The sequence below is a fragment of the Thermobia domestica genome, chromosome 16, assembly GCF_964235325.1.
Source record: "Thermobia domestica chromosome 16, izTheDome1.hap1.1, whole genome shotgun sequence".
Classification (NCBI taxonomy): Eukaryota; Metazoa; Arthropoda; class Insecta; order Zygentoma; family Lepismatidae; genus Thermobia; species Thermobia domestica.
In genome coordinates this window covers 34,619,064-34,640,284 of record NC_137469.1, presented here as the reverse complement: position 1 = coordinate 34,640,284, position 21,221 = coordinate 34,619,064, and the positions used below count along the sequence as shown (strand labels likewise).

The following is a 21,221-nucleotide window of genomic DNA, read 5'->3' as shown; positions in this document are numbered from 1 at the left end:
TAGCCCATAAAGATTGCTATATTTGGTGGCCTAGCTCTTCTTGTTCTTCTTCAACATTATTAATAGTGCTAATAGTGCTATATGCTATTAATAGAATTCCTGTAATTTCTATTATCTGCAAAAAGATAATCAAAGGCTACTTAAATTCACGTCACCTTACATACACAAGCTCAAGCCTCACAAACTTAAGTACTCTTCTTTCATGTACAGTTAAATGTATGAACAACAATACTCAACTAAATGTTATCTATTTTGATCTCTCCAAGGCCATTGATTCTGTCTGTCACTTTTATCTTCTCCACAAGCTTTCTAATAGGTTTAATGTACGTGGTAAATTTATCTCATCAGCCACTTGAAGAGCCGTAAACAGAAAGTTGTTCTTTGAAGAGCAGCTTATTTCAGGTGTTCCTCAGGGAAGTGTACTTGGCCCCCTAATATTTGTCCTGTATTGGACAACCTCTACTCACAATTATCAGTGAAGCCTAGTTCCCTTTTACTCTCTGCTGATGATTTTAAGTTATACAGAGAATATCATGTTTCCATGACATGATGGACCTATAGGTCTTATAAGCTGGTGTGAAATGTGGCATTTGAAACAGTATGAAATGTAATAGTACTACCATTACTCTGAAACAGTCTCCTGTTCCCTACTAATACAATATTACCGGTTCCCCTATAGTACACTGTGCTAGTCATAATGCTCTTGGTGTCATCTTTGACTCGAAACTCATGTTCTCTGACCATATCTCAATAATTAAGAAATCAATTCACACGTTGGGGCTTCTTTCCCGACTTACTGAACTACGCACTATGGCATGATTAACAACATTCTTTGAAACAATAATAGCGCCCAAATGGGTCATAAACCACCCACACATCTCTCTCTAGGCTTGATTCTATTCTCAATTTGTTTATTGCTGTAGTACACTTTCGTGTTCCCATACTTCGAATATAAAAGTAGGAGAGGAGAAAGTAGAACAAGTGAATAGTTTTCGATACCTAGGTAGTATTCTTAGTAATGACATGAAATGCGAACGCGAAATAAAAGCAAGGATAGGAATGGCGAAAGAAGCCTTTAAAAGAAAGAAAAGTCCGTTTTGTGGGACCTTGAACAAAGAGTTGAGAAAAAGACTCATAAAATGCTTCGTGTGGAGTGTTGTACTGTATGGGGCGGAAACGTGGACATTACGTAAAGGTGACGAAAATCGACTGGAAGCCTTCGAAATGTGGGTGTGGAGAAGAATGGAAAGAATTAGTTGGGTAGAGCGGAAAACGAATGAGAGAGTGTTAGAAATGGTGGGTGAGAAAATAACACTTTTAGATATTATTTGGAAGAGGAAGAGAAACTGGTTGGGACATTTCCTAAGAAGATATTGTATCATGAGGGACGTCCTAGAGGGTATGGTGGCGGGAAAGAGAGGGAGGGGGCGAAGGTAGACTACAATTAATGGATGATATTAAAACAGAAAGATCATACGCGAAGACGAAAAGGTTAGCGGAGGACCGTGGAGCATGGAAGCTTCTCAGCTGCGGCAAGTGACCTGCCAATAAAGGCAGAATACCTATGATGATGATGATACTTCGAGTATTACTCAAAGAGGAACTATCGCGATATCTTAATATCCAAATCTCAGTAGTATGCACAAAAATATCTGACTTGAGGGTTCTTCGTGAGATATCATAATTAATAGGAACTTAAATCGGAAACCCTACTTCAAGAACTATCCTTACATGTCCCTTCCCACAAAACCCGGGATACCCACCTCTTCCATTGTGTCCGCACCAGGTTAGCAATTATAGAGGTCTCTTTTTTCACAGAACAAATTATTATAATCATCTAACAACTGAGGTGAATATTTTTCGAGCTACCCGGTATTAGACAAACTAAATAAACGCAAGTTGGACAAATAATATTACTTTTGTACTCTTTGTGAACATTGCTGTTGTTATTGTTGTTGATACTTGATTTCTATTTTTTCTCTTTTTTTCCTGTTAACATTTCCTTGTGTAAAATAGCAAAATTATGCTGTATCTGGAAATTTGTTCAATAAGTAAATAAATAAATAACGAAAAAGCTCCAAACTAGATGTCTCTAAACGCTAAAAGTGAATTACATTATTTTATATGTGACTTAATTACCTTTCTAGTCTAGTCATGTCATTGGGTGGAGGCCTAACTCGGTCAGAAATAAGCTCTGCTAGGCTCAGCTTTGCACGCCAGGAGCTTCTGTATTCGATTCATCAATCGTTCCAAGCACTTGTTTTATATATTAGTTTAAAAGTTACAGGGCGTTTTAAGATAAATGATGCGAACCCAAGGAGTGCCGGATTAAAATGAGGACTAAGCAGGAATTCCTGTTGGCAGGTGCAACAACCAAAAATGATAATCGATTACAGCAACATCAAAACATAAACGGCGTCTCCAGAAAACAATGGAACGACCATTTTCTCCTTCATGTCCTTGCATGTTTGTGTCTTTTTGTTTTCAATTTAAATTTGAATTCTGCGGACAATTGTTTCTACATAACACTTTAGTATTTAATCATCACTGAAATCCGTGTTTTTCTCCGTTATTACAACATTGAAATCGTAAAAGTGTGCAATTTGCTAAATTAACTTTATATCGAGTCTTTTTTCCTCTTACTTAACAGTGATGTTTTAGAGTAGTGGCTTAAGCATCGGTTTCACAAGTTGGGGGTCTAAGGTTCGATTCCTGTTGAGTGAATTAAGGAACTTTTTATCATTTGCTATATTGATACTTCCGATGTATAATAACATGAAAAATATTCAATTTCTCTCGGTCTTAGAGTTGAGATGACTTTCTTCCCTCCATGTGCTATAGAAAGGTGAAATAGCAACAATACGTCTACAAAATGTCGCAACAACCTTGAATCGTACTGTCTGGGAACGTAACGTGTTTGGCAAACAATTAATGAATACATAAGGCACATCCTTAGTATGATATCTTCGTCTACTACTACACACGTCTTCTACTACTACTGCTGCTGCTAGAAATAATATTATTTTCGTTCGCCATTTCCAATACATTCCATATATCCATTCAATCAAAATTTGTAAATCGGAACAATTCTTTACTATATTCGTACGTATATTTTCTTCAAATACCAATATAACGCATAAATAATACAAATTCTTTTCCCCAAAGAAAGGGCCTTAGTATGTATCGTGATGACAACAAATTCTATTTAGTATCTGTTAAGCCATCAGAAGTTTCGATCTTCATATCGTCCAGGAGCTGATACCTTCTTCTTCACCTCTATCTTCCTTCAGAAATTAGTCCTTCCAAAGTATTTCTAATAAGGCAATTTGCATTCTTGTGTCGAACCAATTTCTTTTCCTTTTTACTATCAATTTCAGTATTCTTCTTTCTTTGCTCTTTCCAACTGTTTTTTCCATCTTTCACCATAGCTCCATCCCGATATAATGGTCATTACTATAATTGTAATGAAAACATGTGTGAAAGTACAGTAATGTATGACTGTCCATCTCCATATTATAACACTGGACGGAAGACTCAGAACCCATTCTTATAACTACTTTTCCAGAGTTGGCATTTATTAAATGTCGTGATGAAATGATGATAATTGCATTTACAATAACAAAAGAAATGTTTGGTGAGAGGCGTTTTTTTCCTATTAGTTCTCACCATGCCCCGAAACAATTACAACTTATGAAAAAGTGAATTTTATTGAATGTGATACTTACCTAAACATCTTTTCGAAATAAATATCTTTGAAAAAAAGTCAAATTTTCAATTCATTGTATCTTCGTTTCTATTAATTGGAAATGCGCCATTTAATGACTGTACTATTCTACCTAAGATATTTTGGAGTGTATTACATCGTTCTTCTTGCTTGTGTTAGTACTGCTGTAGAACCATCCAAAATGTGGTTGTTTTTCGATTTATAACGCAGCATTCTTAGTTCCCAACACTACACACGAAGTGTGGTATTGTAGGTTTTCGTTTTACGTATGATATATGATGGTAGATTTTAAATATATATGTAATAACCTGACATAGTGCCTTTGAATTGGAAACACTGTTTACCTGATGGTATCACGGACTATGTCAGACAGTGCCGGCTGTTCAGATTTTTGTTACGAAAAATCAGCGTTTTGTATGTACTAGTTAAAAAGTTACGATGTCTCAAGATAAATGGTCCACCCTACATATACAGTGTGTCTAAAAGTTCCCTGACATAGGGTAACTCTGTTACTATCAGAGTTACAATAAAATGTAAGAGGGAATGTTATCAATCTAAAATGAAGGAATTTTTAAAATCGGACGAGCCGTTTGGCCTGTACACTCTTTATGCACCCAATGTTAAATGAAAATGCAACTTGCCATTTTCCTGGGAAGGACGGGACGGAAGGTGGACAAATTTTTATAAGAGCATGGTGAATGAGGGCATGTTTGAAATGCGGGCTGGCAATCTATACGTTAGCACAGCGGACAGTAACTTCATTCACTTATGTTGTGGATCCACAGCCCAAATGGCTTGTCCGATTTAAATAATTCCTTCACTTTAGATTGAAAACATTATATTTGGAGACGGATTCCCCTCTTACATTTTGTTGTACCTCAAATAGTAAGTTAACATATTTCAGGGGACTTTTGAGACACCCTGTATATGAATCGGTATGTTAAAATGTCACTCACTATTGTAAAAACTATCATGTTTTACTGTTTCTAAGAAATCTTTATGTGTAGGATTAGCATTTAGTGATAAAACGTGTCTTTTTTTAATTCGTAAATGTTGCCTTTCAATGTTGTTTCACTCTAAATAATTGCTTTTTTAAATGATTTTATTATTATAATTATTATTATTATTATTTTCTTTCTTCCTTTCTTTTTTATGTAAATTGGTTCAAGATCTTTTAAAAATTTTATTTTAGTTTTTTAACTTTTTTTTAGCAATGTTGAACTTTTTTTTTTTTAAATAATTTTCTTCTAAATAAGACCACTACTTCCACAGAGTCGTCCTGACGCGTGATTAATGCGATTAAAGAAAAAATGAAATGAAATTTTTGAGTTTTACGTCCCACGGTTATGCCGGTTAGGCTAAAGGAGACGGTGATGATGAGAGATGAGTGAAAATGATGGAATGAAGAAAGTGGGAGGAAACGGGAGAACCCCGAAAAAACCCACGAGCACGGTGTTTGTCCACCACAAAGTTCATTTGGCGGGGGCTGGGATCGAGCCCGGAACCCCAAGCACCATAGGTGAACGCTCTACCACTGAGCCACCGTGCCCCCTGCGATTAAAGAGTTCGACTAGCATGATTCCTGTAGTAGTCAGGTCTATAGTATAACGCTAATCATATGTCAAAACGACTCTGCATAAGGCCCCATATTTTTTGTCATTTCAGGAAAGCAAATGCGACGTCGGAGACCTTCATCCTTCGTCTTAACCTTTGCAGGTTTTACTTACAAGGTGGCGGCCGTTGAGTCACAGTGCCTGGAAAAGTAAGATGTTTCTTCTGATACCGCTCCAGGACATGGAAATTTCGGTTGAAGAGCAATTAGTAATTGCAGGTTTTCCAATGATAATGTAAAAAATATAGGAAATCACGACGAAAAAATATAGGAGGTTTCGTGAAGTTGTGAAAAAGGAACATTTGAATTATCCACTAGGTAGAAATAAAAAAAGATGCATATGCAAATTACACCAATTGTTATATGAACATACATTCCACTCTAAATATAATTAAGGGGGCGCGTGGCTTACTGGTAGAGCGTTCACCTCCGGTGCTTGAGGTCCCTGGTTCGATCCCAGCTCGCGCCGTGTGGACTTTGTTGTAGACAAACATCGTGCTCGTGGGCTTTCTCCCGTTTCCTCCCACTTTCTTCATTCCACCATTTCATTCATTTCTCATCAGCGTCTCCTTTAGCCTAACCGGCATAACCGTGGGAAGTAAAACTTACAGATTTCATTTCTAAATATAATTAAATGGGTAATTATCTCGTTGCAAAATTTTATGAGTTTCTTAGTATAGAAAATGCAGAAATGACAATGGAATACTGAAAACGCTACGGAGAAGACGCAGAAATACCGTTGCACCCTTCCTGGAACAATAATCTGAAATGTAAAATAAAATCTAAACATTCTGCGGCTGGCGCTTTTAAGGTAAGAGTTGACTATGTGTAACATATTCTACAATTATTTGTCTACAGTTAGTGCAAAAAGTATTGATACATCTAAATGAATTATTTATAAGTCTTTAATATCACTGTTCCATAGAACTTTTTAATATGACGAAACTAGTTTATTTTTTTGTCCCATTTTGTAGGTGTATGAATACTTTTTGCGCTATCTGTACATTGTTTGGTGTAATTATCTTTAGACAATAAGCAGAAAGGACGAAACGCAGAACCACCCTACTGTGGAGACAAGAGGCCCTCCACCATCCACACCTTATTTCTTTATGTTATTTTCACAAGTGTAAGTAGCAATACCACAAAAATATAGGAGGTTTCGTTAAAATGTAGGAAATATAGGAGTTTATAGGAAGAAACGCAAATATCCAGTGAAACCTGTCAACTTGGCCACTTCTCTAAGTTGCCACCTGCTTATCTTGGCCTAGTTCGTCTTGAACCTGCATTTTCGCATAAGACATTCGTTACTTACTACTCTATAAGTTGGCCACACTGAAGCAATGTTTACCCTATGATGATAATGATAAATTTACCTGTGTATCTTGGCCATGCAAATTACAGTTTTGTTATTTTTCTTAAGTCTTTCGAATTCCCATATGAGAAGCAGATGTTCTGTATTTGTGACTGACACAAAGAAGCATAGACTCGCACGATTTGTTCTTGGAGGTCAATGGCCAGAACACTACCCTCATAAAAGGGTGGTGAAGGAAGGTGTGAATAAGAGAAAGCACGTACAGGAATTCAGGAAATTGTTGTACGTATTTGTTTATCCTGTCTGTTTTGGTAAAATCATATGTATCAACTCCTCTCATCAGTGGAGAGCTTTAGTAATTCCGGAAAATTCTCAAGGTTAAAACTAACCATCTCAATTGTCAACTATTGGTACCCGTCGGCTTGTCAAAAAGATAGCGGAGTTCTTGAGATATGAATTCCCTCAAGATTTTTTCAAAACATCTTTTGCTCCGAGGGAAACACTTCTAGCTCATTAACAAGAGGTAGTTAACTACAATATTAGAATGTGCATATCTGCCAAAAAGAATAAAACAAATACATCTAGAATGAACCACCATTCAGTAACAACTGAAAAGAAGTCATATAATTTGCATATGAATTTCTCAATTTATAACAGCTTTTCTTGTTTTCAATCTGAATAACTCAGTATGCTATAATATCAATTTCAATAAACTGCGTACATACGCTTCTATTTCATGGTTGTTTGTGTTATCGTGTTTTCAATCCGAATAATCCAATGTACCAGACTAGTTTTCAGGAAGAGAAAGGTATGCACATATATTAAACATATTATAGTAATATTTTCTAGTACTGTATATTTTTATGATTACTCTATATGCATTATTTATGAGTAGCTGTCGTGCCACTGCTTATTAAAATTTTACAATCAAGTAATACTAGATATCCTATTCTAAAAATACATCAATCACGCTTGTTTTCTGTAAGTTGGCTACTTTTCGATGGAACCAATGGTGGCCAACATAGACAGGTTTCACTGTATAGGACAAATAGGAAATATAGGAGCATTGGAAAGCCTGTAATTGTGAAATTCCTCATCGCAGCTGAACGTTGTGCAGCCGATATTCACCGCCAATTGGAGGGTGTGTATGATGAAAGTACTCTTGTAGAAAAGTTAGGAAGTGGGTGCGTGAGCTCAGAGGTGAAAGATAAGCAGAGGTCTGGACGTCCAAAACAGCATCAACTGATGCTAAGGTTGCCCGTGTTGAAAATTTCATGCGTGTCACCAAGCAGGAGATTTGTGATACACTGTTATTTCCTTGTTTCCTGTACTTCCTTGTTCTTACAGGAAAGAAATTACACGTACTTTTGGTGTGCACCTTGCACCTCGATTTTGATGATTTTTGGTACACGAATGAACCCTGCCCTAATTTAATGTTTAGTATATTTTAGGTAAGGGAGAAAGAGGAAGGAGTGAAATGAAAAATAATCGAAATCGACAAATATTTGTGTCTAATTCATAGCTTTAGATTTCGATGCCGTTTAAATCCAAATTAATTCCCCATCGACATGGGGAGGTAAGAGTGGGAAGGATGACATATATTCAAAAACAATAGATATTAGTATCCAAGCCAGTTTTCGGAGTTGCTGAGATGAACAGTCATACTCCCGGTTCAGTTTAAGTCCAAATTCATTCCTCATCTGTATCCTAACGGGACAAGTAGTTAAAATACTTTCCATAAATCTATTTTCCCGTGCAAAGGCTTTTCAGCTAGTAAAGAACAAAATTATTTTTTACTAAAGTATATGTTTTGGATTATGTTTGTACATAATTGCCATCTCTATTTAGATGCTTATCAAAACGAGACACTACATTATGCATCCCCATATCGAAAAACTACGCTTTCTGTGATGGTATCAAAGTGGTAATACGTTGTTTGTCGGCATCGTCATCCCACGAAGCTCTAGTAAGTAATGTACGCTTCTCGATGCAACAGATACAAAAATCAGATTGGGCGAGGTCTGGGTTATTTGGATGATAAGGAAATGTTTTCCAGTGAAACTCTGAAAGAAGTTATTGTGTAGCAGCCAGGCAAGGGGACAAGCTCTGTCTTGAATAAAGAGAATACTATACCTTAACATGCCATGTATGCGCGACGTAATTTTGATAAATAGGTATTCGCATCTATAGTTTTACCACACCTCACACGCGTTTTTATTATTATTATTATTATTTTTTTTTTTTTTTTTTTTTTTTTTTTTTTTTTGAACATTATCGCAAGCTACTACGAAGAGTCTGCGCTTCTGTATTTACCTTGTCAACGGGTCCAACTACTCGGTGCGCACGCGCACTCTTGCGATGCAGTATAAACTCCAAACAGAGCTTAGTTTCTGGACATGCTTTGTACTTCAACACCGAGAAATACGTTAATAATCAAAAGCACGAGAAAATCCTGAAGACTCATGGTATGACTACCTTGTTACTAGCTTCAAAAAGATAACGTCACAGCTGTGAACAACACTATGTTTAACGTACAGTGTTAATTTCAGGGAGTGACTTGGGAGGAATCCCCAAACATTTTCTCCGATAGTATTTTTGCAATACTATTTTTCTTTTGTTAATAATCCTCTCCTCTTCTTCTGAATCCATCACTGGCAACATATCATTTGAATTCAAGTGTTTCATATCTTCTTCAGGTACACAGCAATATATTTAATGATGTTCAGGCTACACTACTTCGTTTATGAACTCACTCACTCAAGGATGTGACGGAATTTTTGTATCAACCAAAATCTGAAAAGAAGACTCACTGAAGGTGTAGGGTAAGACGACATTATCATCTGAAATAATTCATATTATACATTACGAGAAGTTAAAATATTTATGAATTATGCGTAAAATGTGCAAATTAATATTGGTTTAGATCAAATGGGATTAGTTTTTGTTTTAAATAGAAATTATGTACCTCACAAGTTCTAATTTTCCGACTCTGTTTGTCTTTTTCAACCTTTCCTGAGAGTGGAACCTGAACTTTTTCTATAATTTAAAAGTTATTGAACGGAAAATCTGTGAGTGTTACTAGCAGCAATTTACAAAATGATGGCTTCCAGTACGAATGTAGTTCTATGAGCTTGAAAGAAATATATATGTATATTACTCACTTTCACATCCAATAATACGAGGGTGATTCAGAAAGTAACGGCTCCAAGCCCATTACTTGGCCAGTAGTACTGCAAACATTCTGAACTGTAATGCACTGATGTTTAAGCTATAGAATGTCATTCGTTTCACCTTCCTATCTCTTCTCGTTCCAGAGTAATGGAGGAATCCATGACATCCAGTAGTGAGGTCCCGTTGAAACAGCGGGCTGTCACTGAATTTCTGATTGCGAAAGGTTGTGCGCCCAGGAACATTCATCGCCGGCGACGAGTCGTGGATACACCATTACGGCCCGGAAACGAAGCGTCAGTCAATGTAGGACGACCACATGTCCTCTCCTCCGCCAAAAAATTCGAAGTTGTTCCATCGGCTGTTTTTGACATTCTGCCTCATCCTATCTATAGTCCGGATCTTACACTTGCGACTTTTGTCTCTTCCCCAAACTTAAGGATCACCTTAAGGGCCAACGCTACAGTTGTGACGCGGAAGTGGAGGAAGCAATTCGACAATGGTGTTGCCAGAAGCCACCATAATTCTTCGCCGACGCCATGAAACACCTTGTTTCGCGTTGGCGCAAATGTGTTGCCCGTAATGAGGACTATGTTGAAAAATGATACCACCATTTGTAACTGACACTGCAAGCTTTGCACTGATACCTGCATCGGTGCTACCTGTCAAACAAAAATCACCTTAGAGGCATTATTTTTGAATCACTCTCGTATATAGGTAGAGTACAAAGAGTCTACACTCAAAAATAAGAAAATAACCAGGTAATTTCCATAAAATTTAACATCTTTCATGGTTCTATGAATTAGGCTGTTTCTATTTATTACATGATCAATAACAACAATAATAAAATGGTTGTGAAAAGATTTTTATTCAGACTTATTTACAATTCCATATATTACTTTTCATCAGCAATCAATCGCACTATAAAAATTGGGGGGAGGAAAACTCGACATTTGATCAAGTGTGTAAACTGTGTTTCTGCGGGAAAAAAAAAAAAGTTGCAAGATAGGATGTTAAACCTGCAACAAACGACATCCTTCCAATAAAAACAGAAAATCGTGACGATCTCTCGCATTTCAAATATGTACAGGACTTGTACCACACTCTCCATTTTTTTTTCTTTTCTTTTTGTTTGTGATGATTCGTTACTTAAAATTTTACCGTTCTTCAAGAATCACAGTTTCCTGAGGGCACAGATTTAATTCCAGTAAGGTCATCCTTTTATCCATTACCGTCAGCTAAAAACAAACAAACACAATAATAAGTAATAATGGACAAATGCTTTTCCTATATTTTTTGTAAAGTATATTAAATACCCAAAAGTATTTGGACATTTAGTACATAAAGGACAAGAAACTTGTGCGTTGTACCATCGATTAAGACACCAAACCCGAAGCCCAGAGGTGTTGTACTCGAATTAGTCAAGGAGTCGCGGTGGCTCAGTGGTAGAGCGTTCACCTCTGATGCATGGGCCCTTGGTTTGATCCCAGCTCACGTCAAGTGAACTTTGAGGTAAACAAAACGCGTGCGTAGGTTTTCTCGCGGTTTCCTCCCACTTTCGTCATTCCATTATTCCCTTCAATTCTCATCATCACTGTCTTCTTTAGCCTAGCCGGCATAACTGTGGGATGCAAAACTTAAAAGATTTTTCGAATCAATCGATCATTTGGCTTGCAGCAAATTTCAATAGTTCAAATCAACCATGGGGTTTATGCTGCAAGAGTCGAAGATAAAATATTCCGACAGCCAATGGCCGCAATGGCCAATGTCTGGAATTTCAGAGTAATCGGAATACTGTACACAGAAGCCTTCGAAGCCATTGACAGGGTGTCTACTAAAATTCCAAAATGAAATTTCGTGACTTTTTCGTAACCTTTTCTTTACCAAATCATAAAATTTCCTAATATTTTCAAGAGCGAATTTGGGTGCGAATTAGGCCGAATTTTCATCTATGCGATTAAAACATACTTTGCTTGCGATTTGATAGTGTCTAAAGCCGATCATAGACATTTTTGGTGGTGAACTTTGACGTTTTATAGAACAAAATTTTCCAATCTGTACTTACATTTGAACACTAAAAAAAATAAATAAAAGAAAAATCGTGACCCAAAAGCTAAATTTTGAGACTTTTTCGTGTCTTCCATGACCATTTTCTGAATTCGTGATTTTTTCGTGACCGACAGACACCCTGATTGAGAAAGATGAATCAAGATTTTACCCCCTTTTTGCTCAAAGAACAGTATGGATGTGGCATTTCCCAAGGAAACGGATGAAGCTAGTTTGTATTGTGTCGACTGTTCAATAGAATGGAAAATCAATTAAAATGTGGAGGTTGCTTCTGATACTATGTCATCGTACAATTAGTACGGTTCACTGCCTACTGTACCATGGTGAATGACGAAATGGTCCCAATATTGTGGATTTTTTACGATATGGGACCATGTTAGGGTAAAGCAGCGATAATTAGACAGGATGAAGACATTAACCCGTGATAGATAGGTGTATGCTTTTACGCCAGTATTTTATCTAATTAAACCTTTCCATGATTCAATCTGGGTGATGCATCCTCCGTTCAAATTTTCCAATCTGTCCCTTCCATGGAAAGGTAATGAAGTACGCTCATTATTTCAATGGACCGAAGACTATCTATCAGGATATTTCGAAAAGCTTCCAGTCTAACAACAAAATATCGCGTCACTGGTTTCACCGATCCGTTCATGGCACATAGTACAATCTATGGTGAAAAAAAAAAAAAAAAAAAAAGTATTCGTTTCAACTGTCTAGATGCTTCACTTCATTGAAGGAAGTCATTTGAACGAGTCTCTGTGCATTCAGTTCGCATACTCCACGAAAAAGCTACAGTCCATACGACTATTATTTTCGAGGCTGCATTGTTAAATCTGGGCTGTAGCGTTGCCAACAGCCGTGTGGACTAGAGCATTGTACTGCAGTATGCGTCTCCAACGAACTGATTGCCTCCAACGAACTGACGTCTTACGATGCCAGATAGTTGATACTGGTACATTATATCTTTTATAGATGTCACTACATGCCATGAACGACTTATTACCAGAAGTGCAATATTTGAGTATCATACCCAAAACTTCAGGAAATACCCTCATACTAGCTATACATATTGGTGCAAGGAACTCCTCTAGCACGTAAGATTCTACCGGCTTATCCAATGTTGACTCTGGAGCGTTATGGCAAGCTCGCTTTTGCTTCAGCGATGTTAGCGTTCCAACACCACCAGGCACCGTATTCCACAGTTTCGCCACAATTTTCAGAGTTCAACCCATTTCGAGAGCTTCAGAGTCCCGGCCCAACCTACATTACGTTATGGTAACGGTCTGACTTCCACCACCGGAACTAAGAGCACATGCAAGTCACACATTTTGGTATGGGACGAACCTCAGGATGATTAACCCTTTATTTGGCACTGTTGTTTACAAGCAACACCACATTCTATTGCATTATCCGCATGAATTCTAACTTCAGTGATAATTTAATTGGTATTATTGCTTTCATACAGTATTCATAGACATGATTTGCGGGTCGCTTGTTTAGATATTTCTAACCTTCGTCAACACGAGACAATCAAATTTAACATTATAAAAGCTTTATTTCCTACGTTCCGCGAGTTTTTTTTTTTTTTTTTTTTCTGTAGGAAGATATTTCAACGAAACTGCTGGTAAGTACTGAAAATATTCTTACGATATTTGACCATAATAGAGCAATGCTGCTCAGTAGCAACATATAAGACCTATTTTATGGCAATATTGTTTTGAAATAAACATCCTTTATTTTGTAACCACAGCACAAAAATACTTTAAAACTTACGAAATTATGATCAGGAAAACATGGCTTAACCATAAAAACAAGCTAAATAGTTTAATGGTAATGTTATCAATGCTTGCCAATTAAAGGGTTAACTACTACACAGAATAACAATGTTCGGAAACTGGACTGACCAGTCAGAGCCTTGAACTAAATCCTAGTGAATACTTTTAAGAAAATTAATGGGAAGTTTCCTCACCAGAGTTAGTGCGCACTTCAGTGCTCGTAGAACGGATTAAAAAAATGTCCAATTACTTTTTGGTAACTTGTATAAAATAATCTCCAAATTATACAACTTCAATAAAACGTCATACTGATTGCCACTCAAATCACAACATTAATTTATAAATTAATTTTTGTTAATTTCTTCATTAATTTCATTTTTTTTTCTTTTCAATCCTTATTTCATACATAATACAAATTCTCTTATTCCTTACCTCTCCTACACTCTTAATTTCCCACTCCAGTAGTTTAATTCGCCTTCCTTAGCCTAAAGGGCATAATTGTAGGGCGCTAAAGTGGAAATTTAATTGAATTTCCAGTAGTTTAAATTTCCTCTCACCTCCTTTCTTCCTTATCTACTCTCAACCTTAAAACAGTCACATGACCTTGCATTCCAATATGGCGCCCATCTCGACCAGTGACGAAGCTATAGGAGGGACAAGGGAGCGGAGATCCCCTGATGGCTACGTCTGCCTTCTTCCCAGACATGTGTTGTAATGTATACAATATAAAATTATCCTTTTCGATTTATATATATATATATATATATAAAGCTGTTCTCCACCTCTTCCTTTTCTCTCACAAGAAATTAAAGTTGGCGTCGTCACTGATCTGAACACTTTACTTCGTATTCTGCTTTCTTCTTTTTTTTGCCTACTTCTTCTCCTCCTTATCTGTAGCATTTTATCGAAAGAGCTTATAATACTCTTTTCTTAGTCCACGATGCCATTTAGTTCGACCATTTCCAATACAGCATATCTGTTAGTTGGATTAGAGATTAGCGTTTCTTTCGAGACTATACGAAACACGGGCCTACACCTTAACGTGTGATCCAAACTACAGAAGCTCCCGCTGAATATCGAACCTGGGCCTCCTACTCCGAAGAACCGTACGCTAATCACACGGCCACGAGCGACTTTATGCCAAATTTGGTTTCACTTTTAAATGGGAATGTGATCACGTAATGTATCCGTTACGGATATAAACAAAAGCTGCAATGAAATCTTCAGCGTAATGTTCTGCGTTAATGTCCTACACATTAAAGAACAATGATGACAAATGCAAGTTAATGATTTAAGAAAATCATGAAATTTAAGATAAGTTATGGATACAATTTTCGTCTCAAACTTCCATGGTCTGGAAACCTCTCGTCAAAGGTAAAGGCTCTCTTACTAAGTTAACAATGGCTCCTCAATTAAGACCAGCATATTTCCAGAAATCTATTCGATTTGCACACACCCACTGATAATACATTTCAGGACGCCGTGAAGGGTACATGAAGAGAGTGATCACTTATGGCAACTAGGATGAGGCACATGAGTACGCAAATAAAACTATGCGAAATCTTCCTCATGTTGCAGTTGCTGAATTTAAAAATTTCTTGATATAAAGTAACTCCAATACGAAATAACAACTAGAAATTCTAGTAACATAAAGTTCTGAGGCAGCATCAATCACTATTCCAAGTTGAGTTGATTTTGAACTTAACGTCCCTTTCAGCAGTGAGGCTATATAAGACGGGATCTACTGATTAACGTGAAATTCGACCCACATGAGCTCTCGCCGGGAATCGAATCCGAGTCTCCCACGCCAGAGACGTGTACGCTAATCGCTTAGCCACGATTGAGCTCCAATATTCCAAGTGACTGCCACGGGTCTTCACACAGACCCAAAGTCGCTAAGGTATATTATACCAATGGCAGTACATACGGTTACAAACTGGAAGCTTACTGTTACTGCAACTACTAAGCATTTCAAGCTAGTAATACTGGGATGTCGCTTTGTGCAAATCAAGCAGTTTTCCCAGGCACTGGTCACACACAATCTGAACTCCAATGAATTAAGATTTGGACTTGCAGCAAGTCAGGTACAATAAAGTCTTGTTTTTTCTTCTTCTTCCCTGGAGCCATTCCTGGATTATTCTTGACTTGTAGGCCTGTGTAGAGACCTACTGGGAGTCTCGGTCGTCGGTGAAGATGGTTGATGATTAGGTTCACCACTGTATTCTGATACACTTTTGCGGTGTTTTCACCCTTATTAAAAAAAAAAAAAAAAAAAAAAAAGAGAGAGAGAGAGAGAGAGAAGAAGAAAAAAAAAGAAAAAGAAAGTTTGATCGTTGAAAGTTTACCTGATTGAGAAAATGTTCTCTTTCGTGAAGGGCATTTGTCAGTGTTTCGACAGAAACGCTTCTATTTTATGCCCTTCATTTCTTGTAATTGAGAGATGAAGAAACGATCTGTGCTCTTTACAAAATGATACAGAATACGCAGGTTTGGAACTTTCACGTGCCGTCCTATTACCAATCTTTGTCCAAGAACGATTTCGACGAATTCTCGCCGCTACCGCTTTTACAAGCTTACTGTCTTTACATTTCGTTGCCGACAGGTTCTGAGACGATTATCGATCGCCCCAATCTGTATGAATATCTGACGTTCCGATACATTAGCACACTATTAACCTGTAGATTCCACAGGATATGGAAAAAATCTCGAAGGATGATTCACCAGTTTTGTGAAGCACTATTATTGCCGTATAGTTTTCGTAATTCCCATTGTATCTTCATCACGTCTATCTGGTGTTTATGAACATATGATACCATTTAGACTTCACCCCTCAAATTTTGTCTGAAAAGTTTATTACCATCAGGTACAATACAGCGGAAGTTACTTATATATTTCACAATAAGTAAATAAAACATGCAAAAGGCAAATATTAAAAAAATACATACATCTTTCCGCGGCCAACTGCAGAGAACTTTGTATTCGTTTGGATCATATCCCATCACTAACAGAAAATCTAACAGCACCTGAAATATAAACAAATAAGAGGAACTATTAATGATCTTTAAAATATATGTCTATTCTGAGAAGAAATAGATGTTCAATTTACATAATAACAAGTAAAAATGGTTCATACTCATTGCTACAAATCACAAAACAACAGTACTTTCGAGGGACACTGTCCTAATGATCAGATTATTGGTCTGTAAAGGGGGGGGGGGAGGGATAAAAATGGTTATTCGAAGTAAGCAAACGAGTGAAATAATCATTCTTCCAATATATAATTTATTTCCAATATTTCAAATGCGATGCTCGGGCAATTTTCATTAGGGTCACATAGGCTATTACCAATGTGACATACAAGAGCAATGTGAAGACTATGTATTGAAAAAAAAATCTTGAGTCTATGTGGTCCTGACAAAAAAAAAAAAAAAAAATGTCCAAGCGACGCGTGTCAATTATTGAAAATAAATTATATGTTGGAAGGAACATTACTTAGGTGACTCGTTAGTTAATTATTATAATGTGTTCAATATGCTCCATAAGTAAACAAACCACTTCACGTCCACCAACACTATAGCGAACTCGTAAGCCATAGTGTTTATGGACGTTAAGCAGTTTGCTTACTTCGAATAACTATTTTGTTCTTTCACCTTCACACATGTTTTTATCTTTACTTAATCTTTTGCAGATTCAAACCATCTAATGATGAGGACCGAGTTCCTTGAAAATGCCACTGTTTTGTGATTTATAGCAATGACTATGAAGCGATATAATGACTATCATCACTGCTCGCAATCTATACTACTACAATTCTATTTACATGTTTATCACTAACCTCGAAAGAGCAAATTAACAAAATTCTGTACACATTATACAGGATGATTTTACAATTGAAGGGTAAGGGAAAAAAAGAAGGAATGTCACAAAACTGTATTTTCAAGAAAACGGAGTTTTAGTATTGAAAACCGCGTAAAAAAGAATAGGGTTAGTCAAATCTTTTGCCCTTTTTTACTTGGATATTTTTACATCTACGCATGCATACATATACAGTCAAATATTACCAAGAGTCACCAACAGATAGGACAAAGTACCCAATAAAGCACACACATGGACAGTCCTTGTTTTCTCCCCTTACCCTTCAATTATTTTTTTATAGTTTATTGTATAATGTCAGAATGGGCGACATGTTCATGTATTACTACGAGTATATGGGACTTTTCGTCTTATCAGTTTATTTTTTAACCGACCTCAAAAGAGGAAAGAGATTCTCAATTCGTACCATATGTTGTGGACATGTTTACGAGTAACTTCCATATAGGTGCTTCAGTTTCCTCCCGTAATCTGAAGTCTACGATTAACATTCGTATACAATAGCTACTGCCAAACAGCTGATACCTGACGAGAGTGTTTTCATTTTATTAATTTCAACTCACTCATACAGAAAAAGTATTGTACCTTGAGCGGAGATGTACATTCAAATCTTCGTAACAGTATGTCTCCCGTCGGTAAACGGATACGGATTGTCGTAACGTTGTCTCCACCGCCCTCCGGTGGCTCCGGGGGTAATTCCGCTTCTATTTGAACACGAACAGCCTGTAAAGAAGATTCAACACAGTATAGCAAGTCGTACAAATAAATATCTTTTTACATAGAATGTACGAATATACAGATACCCACAAGTAAATTTAGAAGAGATACAGAGGGAACAGAAGTATGTAACTTCGTATTATATATTTATCCGTGACACGTAACTGACATAGGCATAACAACCATACCCTTAAGTGAGAGGATAGGTATTGGTTCCAAAACAACTGACCTAGAATCATTTTGTTAAAAGATAATATAAAACTATGTGTTTGGTAACATACATATTAATTGGTTGAATTCCACATCTTACCAACATTTTGAATGAGAAAACACTGAACGCTAAGAACTGACATACATACTCAAAAAATAACTTGAAAAAATGAAATCTTTGAGTTTTACGTCCCACTCATATGCCGGTTAGGCTAAAGGAGACGGTGATGATGAGTAATGAATGAAATGGTGGAATGAAGAAAGTGGGAGGAAACGGGAGAACGCGAGAAAACCCACGCACACGGTGTTTGTCCACTACAAAGTTCACTTGGCGGGGGCTGGGATCGAACCCGGGACCCCAAGCACCAGAGGTGAACGCTCTACCAGTGAGCCACCGCGGCCCCAAAAATAACTTGATTCAAAAGGTAGAAGATTCTATTAACTCTGGAATTTTTCCTACGATTTTTTTTTTAATATTTGTTTTGGATTTCTTTATTCATTCACAAATGTACTAATTAATGTCATTATTTGTTATATACTTACGTCAGATCCCTGATTACAGTTGAAAGAACATCTAACTTGAAAAAACGATACAATTTTTATCATATCACTGATTATACCTTATTAAGAAGTCCCCTACTAAAAATCTGACTATTAAAAAGAAAAATAAGAAGTCACACTGAAAGAAAATCTGGAAAGCGAGAACATTAATAACATCTGTTAATTAAATGAGAGCAATTAATACATGAAAACGAAGAATTTTATATTTGGCCAAAAAAAAAAAAAAAATAAAAATAAATAAATAAATAAAATAAAATAAAATAAAGTTGCTTTCTCTCAACACCACAACATATATACGAAAGTTGTTCGATATATTACAGGCGCGGTGGAACGGATTTCTCCTTTACGTTCTGTCACAATGTGTTGGATATAGCTGCTAAAACATTTTCCTTTCAAAGCACATTGCCTTCCATGACAAAAGAAAGGTCTGTAGGAGCCACACCAAGCGAGTAGAACGAATATTTGAGAGCACAGATCGACTCTTTGAAGTCACAGATAATACATAGTATGCAGACGAATTATCATGCAACACAAGCTGCTTTTACGTCGTACAAAGAACTAATACGTTATATTACTCAACATACGTTCGTGTGGTACCTCAGGAACAGATACGCGGTAGATCACTCCACAAGTGTCATAACCAGACTCCAAAGCGGTGTTACTTTATTTAAGGCCTGTCCTCTAAAAGTACCACCTGCGTTTACCTTACACAGCTATCAGTATAATTATTTGTTAGGCTTTATATACTTTTTCGCCCCACCGCCCTTTGTTATATAACTTGCTCCACTCCATATTTGTGGTTTAACGGTTGCAACTGTTTAATTGCTGTGTTACCTACCGATTACAACACACACTACCGGTTATTCAGAGTTGTCCTCTAAAAGATCAATCTCATTTCTTACAGGACACGCTATGTAGATACAATACATGGTGCCAGGGTCTTATATACGAATATACATGATAAAAAACAAAAAGAATTTCACAGCGGGGGAATGTAAATTCAAAATAGAAAGTACTTACATAATTGTTAAGACAACATAGGGCACTAAATATACACACTCAGGTTTCAAACTTAGAACCGCTCGACGACAGTGTGGAGGAAAGAAAGAAAATGAATACTGGAAAAAGATATCCTGTTGTGTATCCATGTCAATTGATCTGAATGTGAATGACAGTGTGTAGCCAACAGGAAAAAGAATAGGAATTTTACTATTTGGATATTAGTAATTTATGAATATAGTAGACTCCAGACGTCCATATCCCTGACTGAATTGAACGGATAAAATTAGTTAATTCAAAAATCAAGGCTACGGCTATTTAAGCCGACTATAAATTCAATCAGAAAAATTAAAGTATTTGTACAGATACTTTCTTTTGATAATTCACTATTGACACAAATTACACAGTTTCATAAATTGGCGTTTAATCAACCCTTAAGAAAGAAAAAAGAAAATAATAATAATAATAATAATAATAATAATAATAATAATAATAATAATAATAATAATAATAATAATAATAAACACTTCTATCAAATAATCGTCTAAGAGGAAATTGCAGACTTGAAAATTGTAAAAATGAACTTAAAACTCTTTTTATTTACTTATTTATTTATTTAACATGGAAGTGAAGAGAAAAATGTACCTCTTTTCTGGCTAAATCCTCTTTTCGTTGTTGCTCTATTTGTTGTTTGGCTAAAGCTTCCTTTCGAAATTGTTCCTTTTTCGCCTCTTCCTTAGCTCTACAATAGAAAGAAACATACAAAGAGATATTTATAAAGTTCATGTGGTAATTTCTTTAAATCATGGTACACGTGCACTGTTCGACCACGGATGCGGGGCTGCCTCGACACATTTTTGCGTGACTAAAATTGACAAATCTATCCGGAAAATAAGTTAGTTAGTCGTTACTGTTCTCAAGCTGTATCTTAGGTGAATTTAGTTAGACTGTTTCAGTATGTTTTGCCAATTTCTAACATCTTAAAACTGGTAAACTGCATATATTGTTAAGCTCGTTCTTCTTAGATGCATTAATATTAATCTTACCAAACTTCAGAAACTTTTTTTTTTTAACTTGTGTTGCACTTATTAATGAACCACGGTTATGGCATCTAAGCTAAAGGAGACGGTCCGGATGAGAAATGAATGAAATAATGGAATGAAGAAAGTGGGAGGAAACGAGAACCCCGAGAAAATCCACGCACAC

The 21,221-nt window shown here is 36.5% G+C and overlaps 1 protein-coding gene across 1 annotated transcript; it reads right to left on the bottom strand.

Moving 5' to 3' along the window:
• Positions 1-10,665: 10,665 nt before the first annotated feature.
• LOC145672990 (FAS-associated factor 1-like) lies at positions 10,666-21,221 on the bottom strand (the record flags this gene model as incomplete). The annotated part of the gene is given in 4 exon segments (XM_081742284.1): positions 10,666-11,054; positions 16,604-16,681; positions 18,114-18,251; positions 20,661-21,221. Coding segments are annotated over 4 exon segments (438 nt in total). The 3' UTR covers positions 10,666-10,973.